We start from the raw sequence: 16,256 nt of genomic DNA on the forward strand, positions 1-16,256 counted from the left end.
AGGTTATTAAACTGAGCTATTATTGATTATTTTAAGACCTCTTCACAATAATTGACTCTAATTTATTGAGGTTTATTTTCAAATGATAATAATGCAAATGGTATTTTTTAAGACGTTGTCTCATAAATCTAAGATAAAATAGAATAGCATGGAGCATATATTTAAAGCATTATATGAATTAAAGGTGTATTGTTTTTTTTGTTTTTTTGGTTTAAATGTGAAAGCATTTCCTTGGCCTACAAGGAACCTTAATTAACCGAAGAAAAATCTGTGGCCGATTCTTACTTACAGTTCAAAGGCTTTAGGGGATTAAGCTCATTAGCAATCTAAGGGTTATTTAAAAGAGTCGTAGTTGACTTAAACAGGATGTACATATTGACACCTGATCAGCTTAGCTTCTTTGAAAGGCTGAATTTAGAATCAGATGAGTCCAAAAATTCATTGGGGCTCATCACTAAATTTATTTAAACATTTTAGGTGTATAAATTCTTAGCAAGAGTTAGCTGAGGTCCTATGTAATAGGATCAGCTTGATAAGTCCAAACTAATCAGCATCTCTATTGCGTTAGAGGAAGACTTTAACATAGGTGTCCGTCTCTAAACTTGGATTTGTGTTGAGACACTTTTTACCACTTTTCTGAATATTGGTAGATACATAACAAGGTAAACTATTTATATGTCAAATCACAGTTAAACTGGGTCAGAAATTAAACAAAGAGGCTTATCTGAACAAAATTAAGTTGTTTATTTGCCTTCAAAGAAAATAAAGCAAGGGAGTATCCTTCTAGGAACACATGCATCGCTTTAGCCAAGGCAAGTGAGGGTCTTCCCAGTGCCCTCTCTTTGCACCCATACACCCCTCTACCTCATCTACCCACCCACCTACCCCACAGGCCTCAACAAATCTGTTCCACAGATGACGCTTTTAATGCCTCTGGCAGAAATCCCACTATTTTACCCTTGGACATGTGGTAGTAAAGTAGAGAGAGGGGGAGAGCCTAGAACAGCAGAGGAAAAAAAAAATCATTTTTCTATTTGACCAGAAAAACACCTCTCCTTTTATGTATTGGCAGAGGTGAAAAGCACATGGGGATGGAGGTAGCTTGGCCGGGCGCATAAAAGATCCGAGTGTTGACGACTTTACCATCTGGTTCTCTGGAAACAGAGAATATCTTTATGGCATGGGAAACCATTTGAAGATACAAACAAAAAGCATATTCAGGAGATTTTTATGGCTGTAGCAGCAATGGAGTACTTTTGAAGAGAACAGAGGGGTTGAAAGAGTTTTTTTCTTTCAGACTTTGAAACAGCGAGAAGGAAATGACATTAGCAGCACATGGACATCAAGTCATCTGGTGTCCAAGGCACAGCAGGTGGCACAGGAAGTCAGTCCTTATATGGGAAAAGAGGAAGTCTATTCCTTGGTTCTTACTGGAGAAATCATTTTTAAGAAATATTATTAATCCCTGTTTGTAAAAAGAATGCTGTTGCGAAAAACAAGTTCATAGTAACTCAGTTTAATATTATTAAAGCTTTAAATTCAGTTCTTATTCCCATTTAAACATGGTAGGACTAAATTTAAGATGTGTCGTAGGACTGTTTTTGTTGCTAGCAGCCTGTGTAGGCGTAGTTTTTTTATGCTAGCAGCCTCTGCAGACGTAGTGTTTTTATGCTAACAGCATGTGCCGAACTTGTTTTTTTATGCTAGCAGCCTGTGTAAAAAGTAACGCTTTTATGTTAGCAGCCTGTGTAGTAAGCTATTCATTTAGTGTTGCTGTAGCATAGCATGTCCATAGCTGGCCAGAACTGTGTTTGGCTTAGCGTTGAATATGATGATGTATGGCTGCGTTATGATTTTTAATAACAAACACTGGCTCTAATACACATTGAGGGGGAAGTAAATCTGTCAGTGCCATTCACAAGTGCTACAGGACTAAGTAGGGGGCTTAGTTTGAAGTTAGCGTGTGTGTTTGTGTGTCCACAGAGCTTTGAGGTGAAGATGTGGGGCTGTGCTTGCCCCTGGGTCATTAGGAGTTGAGAATGTTCATGGTCAATGTGGCATGGTAAAGGACCACACACACATGTATACAGACACACTGTGTGTCTCATAGGCCATGGCACCTGTTTCTCAGATGGCTGTGCGAATAAATCTTAAAATGTCCTCAGCCAACACCACAACTCCACCCACTGTCTGACTGTCTGTCTGTCTGTCCGTCCTGTCTGTCTTTCCGTCATAATTCAAGTGGAAATAAATGTCCTGGGTCCACTGCAAATTTCCATATCTCTGTTTTTCTTTTCATTATTTTTTCCCCTTTCCTTCTATTCCCACACACTCTACTTTGAACTCAGAATCTTAAGCTCATAAAATGCTCAACTTTTTATGATAGAGATGGAGGGAGCAAGGGAGGGAGGAGAAAGGGCATTTAGATGGAGCACTTGGATAGTAGTAATAATAAAATATTAAAAGTGTCTTTTTCTCTGCCTCTTTCGACTCTGTCTCTCACTCTTTCACTCCCTCTGTTTTTACCCACTCCCTTTGTTTTGTCTCTGACTCTCTCCGCTCTTTCTCTCTTTCTCTCTCTCTCTCTCTTTCTATCTCTCCCCTGGGGAGCCACGGATAGGCCATCTCATTACCCATGATCCTCCTGGCAACACCATGGCCGGGAAATGAGGGGTGGGGGGAATTAAATGAGGGGAGTGATGGGAGGAGAGAAAGATGGGGGGGGAAAGAAGAAGGAAGGAAGGAAGGGGACTGGATTTGTAGATGCATCAAAAGAAGAGTCATTCCTTTTTTCTTTTTCATCTTCTCCTTTATATATTTTTGTATTTGTATTTTTGTATTTCTTGCATTTTGCCATCAATCAAATCATTTTTTCTCACTCCCCCCCCCCCCATTTTATTCTCCTCCATCTCCCTCAGATGGAGATGGCTGTGCTTATGCATCTGTGATATTAAGTCTACCGCTGTGCCTTGGCTATTAGCAAGGGTCAACCCGGCCCACTCTCATTTGAAAATCAAATGGCCCTATATATATGCAGCCCAAATTATTGGACTGTCATTTGGACTTGTGTGATGGGGAAATGGACAGGAGATTGACTCCAGTAGATTTGCATAAAAAGCCATTGTGCTGGTCCCCGGAATAGAAAAGAGACTGGATCTATTTCAAATGCAGTGCTCCATTTATGACACACACAGAGACACACACACTCATAGACTCAAATGTAAATTCATAGAAATATATGACATTTCATACAGCCATAGATACACACTCACACACGTTGTAGTTTTGGTTTTCGAGTTGTTATTTTCCACTTGAGCCTGTGTCCTCTTGTTCCAGACACAGGCTCTTGATCACTGCATCCTTCTCTCACACTCAAAGACAGACTTTAAGAGTTGCCACTCTCTTCAAACAGGAATGTTCTCAGTCACTTCACACTGGATGCTACTTGACTTGGAGATATAGATTTTCATGTTCTGTCATGGAGACGGGTGATGCAGCCCGCCACCGAGGGTTCAGAGCCGTAAATGTGGACAAACAAATGAATTCACTTCAGTTTTTTTGCCGGAAAGGTTTTCTGTTTGTCTCTCTTTCTCTTCATTTTTTTTGTTTTCTATCTCTCTTTCTCTTCACCATGTCTCTTTTTACCAGTTAGGTTATTCAAATTGTCTCCTCTTTCACCTGCGTGGTGATTACGATGGAAATCTTTCAGAGGTCTGGGGGTGGGGGTGGAGTTGGGGATGGAAGAGGAAGAGGGTGGTGGCTAATTAAAGCATAAAAGCAGGTGTGTGTGTGTGTGTGTGTGTTCACATTGTGTGTCTGACAGAAAGGTTTGAATGGACAGACTTCCCCAGCCCTCCCCCTTCTTCCTAATAATCCTCATAGATATTAATAAGAGTTTCACCCATTCTCCCTGCAACGCCTTAACCAGATGGTCAGTAGTGCATTAGGGTGTGTGTGAAATTGTGCGTGTGTGCAATGTCCAGCTTTGGTTAGGCTACTGATTGACACTCAAATGTAAGGTTTAATTACCCCCCCCCCCCCCCCACCCTGTGCTCTCTGAACTCTCAGGTGGATTTTTGAGTCCTGGAGACTTAAATGGCATGTGCTTTGTTTTCTGTCTTTAGCAAGGTGTGTGTTCCTGCGTGTAGGGAAGATAACAGCAAGGTTGATTTTTTTTACCATTAATATCCAGGTGTGATCTTCTTCACAATCATCCCCACTTCTGTTTTGAACTGTGGGTCATTTGGGCCAGACCAGGCCGAGCCAGACTGGGCAAGGCCTAGGCCAGGCCATTTGTCCATGTGCAGGGGACTGTGAAGCAGATCAGGGCTGACAGGTATGGGAACGATAGCAGAAAGGGGGGTTATGAAGAGTGTTGGGGGGGGGGTCAGTGTCTTCCAGACCACCAGAAAGAAGGGAACATCGCTGAGATGCAGGAACAAAGGACCTAGCAGGAGTTTGTCTTTTTTTCCCCCCTTGAACCCTCCCACCCTTGCTTTATCCCTAAAACCCACCCAAATACACCCCACCTCCTCCTCCTCACCCTTCTATCCTTACTCCTCCTACTCACACACTTGTCTTCCTCTGCCTTCCCTTTTTTTTTTCCATCCTCAACTCTCTGCCTGTCTTTTGTTTTCTCCTTGGTCTTGATCATCCTGTTGGGACAAAGAAAAGTGTGTTTTAAAAAGATGAAATAAGTTAGAATCAAAGAGGGGCACTCTGACCTTCATTCTTGGTACCTTGATTTGATCAGAGCTGCTTCAGACAGATCACATGGTAGTGAGATCAGATAAATGTTTTTTGTGTAAGTTCATTAGCGTGACTTTTGAAATCACCTGATTGATATGAAAGCTGTCGTAGTCCCTTAGTATCGTATGCGTCAAATAGGGACAGGAAGGTGTTCTATTCCCGAATTGTTGTATCATCTGTCGAATGGTATTTAGATCGCACATTCACGCTTTTCCCTCTCTCATGAAGCTATCAGGATATTGATATGGACAAAGTTGAACTGAAATACTCCTCAACGCCCTTCCAAATCAATAATCAATCGATTGGAGGTAATTGTGCCTCCCTTGGAACAGTCCCAAGTCTCTCTCTCTCTCTCTCTCTCGCTCCTTCTCACACTCTCTCTGTCATTATCAGCATGTGGCCCAGTATTCAGCATTTCAGCATTCCAGCTGTAATTGATTTTAACCATTAGGTGCTCAGTGAATAGATAAGTAGTGGGAGATATTCGATTATACGGTGAAAAAGAGAGAGAGAGGGAGATGGGGATGGAAAGAGAGGAAGGGGGGAGAGAGAGGATTGAGGGATGTTGTGAGAGGGCTGGAGAAAGAGGAACTGACCCGTCCTGCTGTCTATCCGTCTCTACAACCGGTCTTCCATCCTTGTGGCAGCAACAATACCGCTGACCTCCTGTGAGTTCAAGCAGCTTAGTTTCTGCGAGGTAATCCCTAATGCTTTGAAATAGACCTGATAGAAAGCCCACTTGCTTGTTCGGGATTAATGTGAGTTGGTGGGGGTAAAGGGGGTGGGGGTCTTTTAGTTTTCTGCACATTTAGTCAAATTAACCCATTGGAATTATCATATTCAAGTCTAATTGCGGACTTAGTTGCACATGAACGAGGAGCGGAGTGTCTTTAAAAGCGTGTTGTACTTTATGGGCAGACAGATGGGAGGCATGCATTTAACATCCTTGTATAATATCCACTACCATGCATTAACACCCCCCCCCCCCTTTCTCTATTGTTTATGTTTAGATTTACTATGCTGGTGGTCAAAGTGCTATTATTCCTTTCAGTGCTCGTCCATCCCCTACAGAGGCCATTTTGAATCGGAGTGCATCTCAAACAAGGCTGGTATTGCTTCCCCACTGGTTTCTGAAGATATCAGGGTTTTCTTTGCTCCGTCCTCTTTTTCTCAATTCTGGCAGGAGTGTAGGTTAGGACTAGGGGTAGGGGCGGATGGAAAAGTGGGGGTTGGGGGTGGGGGAACAAAGGCAAACATTTGAGTAATCTTCAAAGAGCCCATTGGTATGTTGAGTGGACGCTGGTATGCGGACTGCGGCTGAGGCTTTTTCAGGGGAAAACAATATCCTTCCTTTAGACAGCCCGGGCTTGGGCAAACACTACCAGGCAGAAGACTCTGCCCAGTGTTGCCACTGCTATCAGCTTACCTCCCCCCCTTCCCTCCCTCCTTCTTTGGATAATACAGAAAATGGCAGGGTCCTTAATGTTGCCAGAACAGCACAGAGCTCATCATTATGGGTTTACAGCGGTAGACAGAACATCCCCGGGTTGTTGAATGTTTTGCCGAGCGGAGCTTAGAGGAGGTGTCAGAGATCGTTACAGGTTTCTTTTTTTATTGACATGTGCCTTGTGATAGTGGCACTATTTAAATGTTTCTGTTTTTCCGTACAAAAGGGGGGATAGCAGGAGAAAAGAAAGAGACGGCGGACTGAGATCGGCCATGTTTTGTAAAGAAAAGAAGGGAGGGATCAAGTGTGCCATCTTGTAGGTCAACTGCAAGGCTTTTGATTTCCTGTTGCAATATGCAAACCAGCGCTGCTGAAGAGGTGCTTTCATTGTGCTCTCTCTGGCAGAGGTACCACTCCAACCGGTGCTTACACACACACTTCTACACAGCTTGTACACACAACAAATCACATTGTTGCACTCTTTCTTTGGAACACGGCCTGAACTTTGCCTTTTGTTCTATGAAGTGTGTTGAAATATCACATCTACGAGTTGGGAAGTGGATGATGTAACAGTATATTATGTAGTATTAAAAGTTAGACAAGTATAGATCAAGCTAGTCATGCATGCCACGATGCAGCTGTCAAGAAAAACTGGCATCATAGCACACTCATTAGATAAACACAGCTCTTAACAGACAGTAAAAACAGACAGTCTGCCATTTTGCGACAGTTTCAAAATGAACTCCCTTTGTCCAGTAATCAGTAGCCATTTTCTCACGAGGATCCACCCCAGGGATAATTTCTCCCATTTCTCTGTCATTAGGAGGGCCTGGCATTAGGCTTGTGTTTTGTTCCCTGTACCTTTTGTTTTGTGCTAAGTGAAACCATGCGACAGGGTAGGGGCTAACTGGAAAACAATACTCCCCTTCACAGGCTCAGGAATGTGTAATTAGTGATTTGAACCCGACTACGCTCGTCTAGATTCTCCCCTATCATTCGCTCTCTCTCTCTTTCCATCCCTTGTCCTTTTGTTCTCTCTGTCACAGAGTCTCACTCTCCTCGCCTCTCGATCTATCCGTTAGTTTTTCTCACTGTATCTTTCTCTCCTTCCTTTTGTCTAACAGACATTTTTCAAAAAGTCTCAATTACTAGCTGAGCAAAAAAAAAAAAAAGAAAAAAAAAACTTGGCAAAAATATCTTGCTGCTCCTCTCTGCACCAAAATAATTTTCCCTTCTCTTCCCTTTCAGTTTAAGTTAAATATAACAACATCAGTGTAGTACAGACCTCTTTGATGGTAGAAGCCAATAAGCTGAAGGCCCAGAATCTCAACCTTTTTATTTTTGTTTTCTCCCCATCTTTCATAGAAACTGTCAATTAGACCCTGGCTTGATTTCCCAAAAGCATCTTTGCATGCTGGAAAAAAGAAAAAGAAAAATGATGAATCCAGCCCAAAATCGTGTTAGTATTTCAACTTTATCCCTCCCCTTGTACAGCGTTGGAAAAAAGAGAATCCCACGTGCATGGTCAATGATCCTGATTTCAGCAGTATATGATCTCTGTCCCATTGTGAGTCGATGGAAAAGATAATCTTAGCAGCATTATGGTTTGGGGAATTGGGAGGTCTGGTCAGTCTCACCTGGCGGCGATGGAGACAAGTGGGGGCTTTTAGACCCTAATGGGCTAAGGTCAGGATGGCTAATAGGGAGTAAGTGGCTGAGCCATGCTGTCTAAATCTAATGCTAATGTAAATACTGATCCATTTTCATGGGAGATGGAGGTGAGCAGATAAGAAACAAAGATTTGTTTGAATTGTCTCTCTCTTTGGTTCTCCCAAAGTATTAAATATTGTGTTGGTTGTGGTGCGCAGAGACTCCAAGAAAGTACTTCTGTGGAAAATTTAGAGATCTAAACGAGAAGAAATGGATCGTGATCATGGAAGACGGGGTTGCTTATTTCTTTTTTTTTTGTTTTTTTTCTTTTTTTTTCATAACTTGCATCCTAGTGTATATGTGAGCTGGGGGAAAAGAGAAAGGAAAAGATTGAGAGTCAGATGGGATTTTCCAAGAGAGGGGCCAGGGGTCAGGAAGCTGTGAACTTCTGATTGACCTCTGCCCCCATACGTCAGACACACTTACGTCACTGCTACAAGTGTGTGTGTGTGTGAGTGTGTGTGTGTGTGTGTGTGTGTGTGTGTGTGTGTGTGTGTGTGTGTGTATGTGAGTGACTGTCTGTGTGTGGGAGTCAGAAAAATAGAAAGAAAGACCATCAACTGGATTTTAGAGTTACAATATTTCCCAAGCGTTTAAAAAACTCTATCCCTGTTACTTTCTCTCTATACATTTTATTGCTGACAGATAACAAAAAGGAATAGAAGGTAATTTAAAGGGGGGGGGGGGGGGGTGGGGGGGTAGGAGAAAGTTGAAGTGAAGAAGAATGGCAGAAAAGCTTGTATGAAAACCTGTGTTAATTCATTTATTTGCCTTGGTGGCCATTATGCAAGGGATGCTTATTATTATTGGGTGACCTAAGCTAAGCTAACTCACAGGTCCTGCGCCTGTTATTCAGGCCCCAGAGCTGTGATCACATGTTACCGCCAGCACAGAGAGAAAAAAAAGGAGAGGCTACTTAGCAATGAGAAATATTTTCTTTGCATTTATGTCAGTATAGAGACATGGAAGACAGCCATCAGGAAAGAAAAAAGGTGGGTTGGGGGAGATTTTTTTTTCTTTTTTTTCTGGGGATTGTTTTGTGTCTGAGGCATCTTTAGATCACAAAAAAGTGGCCTTGTAGAGGAGAGAGAGAAGCAGGAGATTTGTGTATCATCGAGCATATGCAATGTGCACTCAGCAGTTTTTATATACAGCTTCGATTTGCATATTTGTTTTTATGCGTGTGCAGCACCGAAACTGTCTCTCTATACATTATCTTGGCTGCTCTCTTTATCCGTGACGACGAGGTGACACATACCTGGGCCCTCAGCAGCTCCTCTTTTTTTTTTTTTTTCCTCCAGCAGTGCAGTCTGCCAGTGAATCTCTCTAGCAGTGATCTTGCGTTGTATCTATGTCTTGAGGGCTGAGCGGCGGTTAGCAGTAACATGTGTTAGGGAGGTGGTAGCACTGATGGAATCCTACACTTGGCAGCGTTCCAGGCAGCGCTGGTATGTGTTTAAAATACTTTCAAGGAACAAAACACGCTTTTGTTATTTGCTGGGCCAAGTGGGGCTGTTTTTGTCTCAGATGGCCCCCGGGGGCCCAGGGGGATAGCACCGGAAGCGGGTGAAGTTCCAAAAAAGAAGGTATACCCAACAACAAGCTCTCTGCTTCCCCTTAAAAAAAAAAACACACAGTTGAAAGGAAATAAAGAGGTTCTCACAATGCACAATGCACATTTGCATGCAAGCACATACTCTCAGAGGACGGGGAAAGGAAAACAGAATGTATGCACTGATTCTTTAGGTATAAAACACGTACACACACGCTCTGACACGCACACAGAGTGGTTATTAAGACACAGCTGTGGTAGTGGAGGGTTCTTATTTTCAGAATGTGTTCATTAGCTGTCTGGTTCTTCACTTAATGACAGGAAATGTCATGTTTGTACTGAATACCCTAATTTTTTCGTTTGCTTTACGGTGGAAAAAAACAACAACTCTGCTGCTTTGGGCTTCTTTTCAAACTGTTACACGCTCTCAATCAGAGGCAAAGTCACAAAGTATAGGCACGGTTGAATTGTAAACAGAAACAAAAAAAAAAAAAACAGGTTAATCAAAAAAATGTGGAGTCAAAAATTACTTATACATTAGAACAAAACCCTAACTCTCTCTCTCTCACACACACACACACACACACACACACACATACAGTAAGAAGAAAAAGATCATGACAACCTGAAATGATACCTTCACACACACCTCCACGCACACTTTGACGTGCGGGGAGAGATGAAAGAATTTGTGAGGCGATGTCTTTTGCTTTGGCTTATTAAGAATTCAGTTAATGAGGCAGCTTTGTCACCACAGATGGAACAAATGAATATGAGATAGCAGCGCTGCCATCCTTTCCCCACAAACGCAGGGAGCGAGCAGAGGGGAGGTGTGTGTGCCCGTGTTTGTGTGTTTGTGAGGGGGGGGGGAGTGTTTTGTAAACATCTCATTCTGCATAATGAATGCAGCCCTCTGTCAGCCTCACACACACCTACACACACACGGAGAGACACACACAGCACCAGCAAACCACTAACACAAGGGAGCTTCCCCTACCTGTCAAATTGACTCTCCTCCCCTCTCCTCATACGTCCCAGAGAATGTGTATTTGTGTGTGTGTGTGTGTGTGTGTGTGTGTGTGTGTGTGTGTGTGTGTGTGTGTGTCATCAGCAGGGCTCACCATGTTGTGTTTTTGACAGGTAAACAGGAAGTCCCAGGTGTCATAATTTGCATTCTATGTGTAGGTTTGTTTTTTTGCGTTTTGCACCTCCTCCACCAGCCTGAGACGCCTGTGCCATGTTTAGGTCCACCCAGGGAGGACTTTTTAGCTGATTTTGATTGGCCCACTGGGAGTGTTAACGTATTTGGTTGTTTGCCAAACGCTAATCCCCAACAATTAACCACCAGGCACTCTGGAGAGGTGCCATATTGAAAGGGATGGGCTCTTTTTGCCACTCTGCCCACACTAAACACACATACATGGATGATTATACGACAAAAATGCATGTACAGCACTTGTACACACACTCACAAAAGTCAGCTGCAGCGTAAATTACATACACATTTCAAGCAGACACACACTGGTGCGAAACCCAGAAGCAGGAACAGTGTGTTTGTGTGTTTGAATATGCATTACACAGCCCACGCCTGGCAGGAGTCAAAGCGCTCCTTTAAAAGTTCATAAATCATGGATGTTCTGGCCTGTGATCACCAGACCGCCTGCATTACAGGCCTGCAGTGTGCCAGAGAGCAACAGACAGCCCTCTAGTTTAGGTCTTAAACAAACCCTCAGGAATGTGCTGATGGGGAGAGAATTAATATTAGGACTAAACCTATCTGGCAGCCCAGTTCAACCCCAAGTATATGATGCAGATACTCCCAGCCAAAGCCTCATAATCTAAAAACAAATAGAATCTAAGTTAGCACGACGAGGGATGCAGAGCATTTCAGGCCACTGCTGATTTATGTGAAGATTTTAATTTTCAAACCGCTGAAAATATCTTAATGACTGTACCAAAGGAAAGCACTGAAAATGATGAATGGAACCTCCTCTCCTCTCCTGATATGATTTGAAGCTTTTATGCTAAGAAAATAAACATGCAGGCACATAAAAAAACATGCTTTTTCAAATATCTGATTAGCCTTGGTCTTTGGCACTTTTGGATATGATACTAAAGAATGTCACCGAAGGAAAGAAACTTAAAGTAATCCCCATTTTTTGCAGAATAGTCTTTATTTAATTGTATACTGGAGTGGAGCCCTGGTGTAATTGAAACAAGAAAAAAAAAAGTTACTGCACAAGAGCAGTGAGAAGTTTCCGTCTCCTTTTTCTGAAGTGGTATTGATTGATGACAGAAGAAGTAAAAGAGCTTTTCTGTATGTTGCGAGCATTTGGAATTCATATTGAGGGCCATTATGAAGAGACAGAACCCAGATGAATAGTGCATCCACCCATGCATTTAGTGCTGCTTATTCAAGGCTGTGTCCTGGTGCTTGCAGGCTAAGAACGGTGAATACGATGTGCCATCTTCCCAGCATCTTTTTAGGTCTACCCAAGGGTCTCCAAATGGGTCGAATTACTATTTATTATTATCTATTAAAGCAAACTTTTCTGTGTTTGCATGTCTGTATCCACACCGTTCATGTCATCGTATGTGCGTTTGCTTCCATGAGCACCCGTGTGTGTGTGTGTGTGTGTGTGTGTGTGTGTGTGTGTGTGTGGTTTCTACGGTAAGGCTCAGCAGCCCAGTTCTCCTGCAAGGGAGGGAGGGGAAGAAAGAAAAGAAGCAAAGCAAAAGAGAGAGAGAGAGAGAGAGAGAGAAGGAGCGAGGGAGGCCTCTTTTCACAGAGAAACAAAGATAGCTGTAATTAATGGCTCTGAGCTCTGGACTAGGGGAGCTTTCTTCTGACAACTCCGACTTAATTAAAACTTAAGACTTCTGAAAGGGCCTCTGACTGCGAGGGGACGTCCCACCGTCTCGTGAGAAAAAGCTCGTAAGATTTCCTACAAAAGAAAGAAAGAGGGAGAGACAGAGAGAAAAGATGTGTTAGCGGCTGTAGCTATGTTGCTAATCCCTGTTTGTCAAAGGAGGAAGAGGGAAAGCGGGAGGGGAGAGGGGTGGGTGGGGGGGGGGGTTAGAACTCACACACCTGCAGCTAACTGTGTCCCACATCCTTGCCTCTCCACCCCATTCCTCCCTACACACACACACACACACTATCACACACACACACACACACACACACACACACTCCTCCCACACATACTTTTTCTCTCTTCTTCCTGCTCCATATAACATAATGCAATACCTCTCAGAAGAAAAAATCACCTCGCTAACTTTTCAAGAATGAAACATGTTTCTATAGGAGCCATGAGAGACACACACACACACACACACACACACACACTCACACACACATACACCATTATGTGTATTAATTCATGCACAGAAGCCTGCACCTGTTTCTCACACGGCTGTATGAATAAATCTTAACAAAGCATAAGCTAACCTCGGTGAGCCACCTCTGTGTCTCTGTCTCTTTGCCTTGCTCTCTTTTTCCTCCCTGTCTCCCTCCCCTCCCTCCACAGAGGATCAGATAATAAAAGCTTGGCCTGCTCTTTTGTTTTTGTGCATTGTTCATTAGCCCGGCAGCAACAACAGAGGCACACTTGATATGCTTGGCTTGACTGGGTGTATGGGAGTAGGGCAAGGTGGGATGGGGGCTGTGAGTGCGTGCGTGTGTGTGCGTGCGTGAATGTGTGCTTGTGTGCTCGCACACATCTTGGTAGGGGGTAGCTTTGCATGGCTGCAATGCCATTAAAGACGCAACTGGAAATTAAGGGCTTGCAACTGACAGCACACGTTGAATGAGAAACCCCTGCAGCTGCTAACAATGAGGAGAGCTGGACAATGTGCATGTTAAAGACAAAAATAGTCTTCTCAACTCAACCTCTCAGCTGACTTCTGTGTGTTTTTTTGTATCTTTGCCACCTCAAACATATCCGGTTAATTTGGAAAAAGTTGTTACCAATTGACTTTCAGCTGTTTGTTCCATGAATATTAAAAGACTAAGAGCGCCGTTTTGCAGAAAAGTGTCACTTCTTAGATGAAAACTAATCCAATTACTTTTGATTTACATTTTTGAAAACACCTCTAAAGCAAAACAAGTGTAGGCATAAAAAGTTCAACTTCTTGATGTCCATTGGACGCCCTCAGAACATGAGCACATTTAACAGACGCACTCTCTTCTCTTCTCTCAGCACTTGCAGAAGCAGGACAACGCGTACAGCCCGGAGTCGTGCGTCTACTACTGCACCCTGTGTGACTACTCCACCAGGGCCCGCCTCAACCTGGTGCAGCACGTCCGCTCTGCTCGCCACCAGCAGAACGAAGGACTGAGGAAACTCCAGCTGCACCAGCAAGGCCTGGGAGGGGACGAGGACGGACTGAGCTTCCACGAGCTGTTCCATGTCAAGGAGAGCCTGTCCAGCCAAGGTCTGTTCGTCTTGTACCTTGTTTGTCTGACGGCTTAAGTTGCTGTGACTTGAGTCGTGTTGTTTGTCAGGTTGTGTACATGTTTTGTGTGTCATTTTGTGTCTTCTTTCTATTTTTTTTATTTTTATTTTTATTTTTTTTATTATAAATGGACACTTATTCAGGTTGTAATGGTTAGTTTATCTCTATCAAATCATTTTTACTCCATACACTCCTCCCCATTTTTTTTTCTCTATTTTTGCACCACTCCCTCTTCAATCTGTCAAACCCGCTCTCCCTCCCGCCGTCCCTCCTTCCTATGGCCTTCATATCCAGATCACGTCTCTGGATACAGACCCGTCCATTCCTCCTAATCTCTCCAAAATGAGCATACTGTTCCTATTAGGCTGCCGTGCTTATATCTGCTACACACAGACACATAAACACACACTGTCCCGTGCACAGGGACATCCCAGCCAGGCAGGCTGTCAGTTTATGAAATTTCACCTTGGGAGTATCTTGTAGTGAAAAGGCCTGTGCACACACATGACAGCCGTACACACAAACATTACTCGCACATACACAAGCTTTAAACACACGCACACACGTATGCTACGGCTACACAGTCTCTCCCTGGAGTGAGCTTTCATTTCCTTTCTCATGACCAAAGCAATTTGGCTTTCATTTAAGACTCTCCGTCCTGCCAGCAGCTAATAAGTGTAACAGAACTGTAAAACATTCAGAGAGACAAAAAAAAAAGAAAAGATTAATCGTTTTTCTTTGAGTAGGGGGTTGGATGGTTGGTGAGGGGTTGCAGGGTGTAAGGGGAGGGGGCTGCGCTGTAATTTAAACCAGAAGACCAAGAGTCAGGGTCCATTATTTAGTCATCCCTATGTTAATGCTGCCGGGAGAAAATGAGCGCTTAACTTGTTTTTGCTTTGCTTGACCTGAAGGAGCGGGTGGGATCGGGTGGGGTGGATTGTGGGGGGGGGGATAACACATTTTGAATAGCATTCCAGCATAGCATTAGCCCATACATCCATCTGTGTGTGTGTGTGTGTGTGTGTGTGTGTGTGTGTGTGTCAGCGTTTATGTGTGTGTTTTTCAGCATGAATCTGCTCTCCCCAGTGTCCTGTTTATACTGTACATGTACTCCCAAAACAGATGGGGGCCCAGCGCTTAGAAACACATGTGAATCCCAACACGCACACACACACACTCTCTCTCTCTCACACACACACACACACGCACACACACACACACACACACACACACACACACACATATACACACATGAACCGGAGAAGAGCTCCCAATCCTGAAATGGAGACTGTTGCTGGTGTACGTTTGGTTTTAATTACACATGGATCAAAGTTTCGGTGAGATTCAGGGGTGCAGCAGAAAAAGCTTGCTTACATAAATCATTACCTTACATTTTAACACAGCCCCCCCCCCCCCCCTCCCTCCGCTTTTCTATTTTCTCCTGTTCTCTTTTTCTATCTCTCTCCTTTTTTGTCCCGCTTATCCCATCTCCCACTCTCTCCTGCTCCTATCCATTTTCAAATCAGAACAACTTCAAGCCTTTTTTTTATTCTCAGGTTTTTCAATGTTAAACCAGCAGGCCAACAACCACCTTTTAAACCTGTCAGAAGCAATAACCGCCTGCTGCACCTATTTCAAATGTTCCACTCTTAAAACACACCATATTTGTTGCTCGGGCCCTTCGGTTTTTTTTGTTTTTTTTATACCTCGGCTTTGATGCCACATGGTGAATTTCCATGAGGAAGCTAGTGCGAAGCTTAAGCGGACGCTGGCGGCGACCGAAATGCTAAGCCTCTTTTTTTGGATGCCCTCCTTTTGCCCAGTCTATATAATTTTTAGTGAACAACAGTTTTCTTTCACAAGGTACATGGTTAGTGTTTCAAAGGAATTTCTTTGAAGACTGTACAAGTTTAGCAGGTTTAAGGAAAGGAGGGTGTAAGAGTGTTTTAAGCAGGCAGGGATCAACATTGAAAGTTAATTTGATAAAGGAGAGAGCTCTTTCCTGTCCAATAGAACATGTTTGAAATGCTTTTATGATATTTTAGCAGTTTTAAAGCTGAGTCCTCAGTGTTTTAGATTACACAACAACACGTGTGGATATATTACACGCCAGAGTAGCTTTTGTTACATGGGGAGAAAAAAAAGTATATTAAAGCTGCTTTAGGCTCCCATAGTGATAGATGATGTGAATGTTTTCACTGATGGAAAAGGCTCCATAGTAGGCAACATTTGCAGCCAGTGTTCAGTTTAAGGGCCCCCTTTATTTGTGTGTACGTGCATGTGTATGCGTGCCGCTAGTTTTCTGGGGCTACAACTACTGACTCGAGCACTTTCTGTTCA

The 16,256-nt window shown here is 43.3% G+C and overlaps 1 protein-coding gene across 2 annotated transcripts in view; it reads left to right on the forward strand.

The window, feature by feature from the left end:
* Nucleotides 1-16,256, forward strand: part of zfhx4 (zinc finger homeobox 4) — an 80,927-nt gene that overhangs the window by 28,291 nt on the left and 36,380 nt on the right. For both annotated transcript variants that reach the window (XM_065949128.1, XM_065949129.1), the window contains exon 6: nt 13,661-13,895. In XM_065949128.1, coding sequence (XP_065805200.1) covers nt 13,661-13,895 — 235 coding nt within the window. The remainder of the gene's footprint in view (nt 1-13,660; nt 13,896-16,256) is intronic.

Source organism: Labrus bergylta, chromosome 20 (assembly GCF_963930695.1).
Source record: "Labrus bergylta chromosome 20, fLabBer1.1, whole genome shotgun sequence".
Taxonomy (NCBI): Eukaryota; Metazoa; Chordata; class Actinopteri; order Labriformes; family Labridae; genus Labrus; species Labrus bergylta.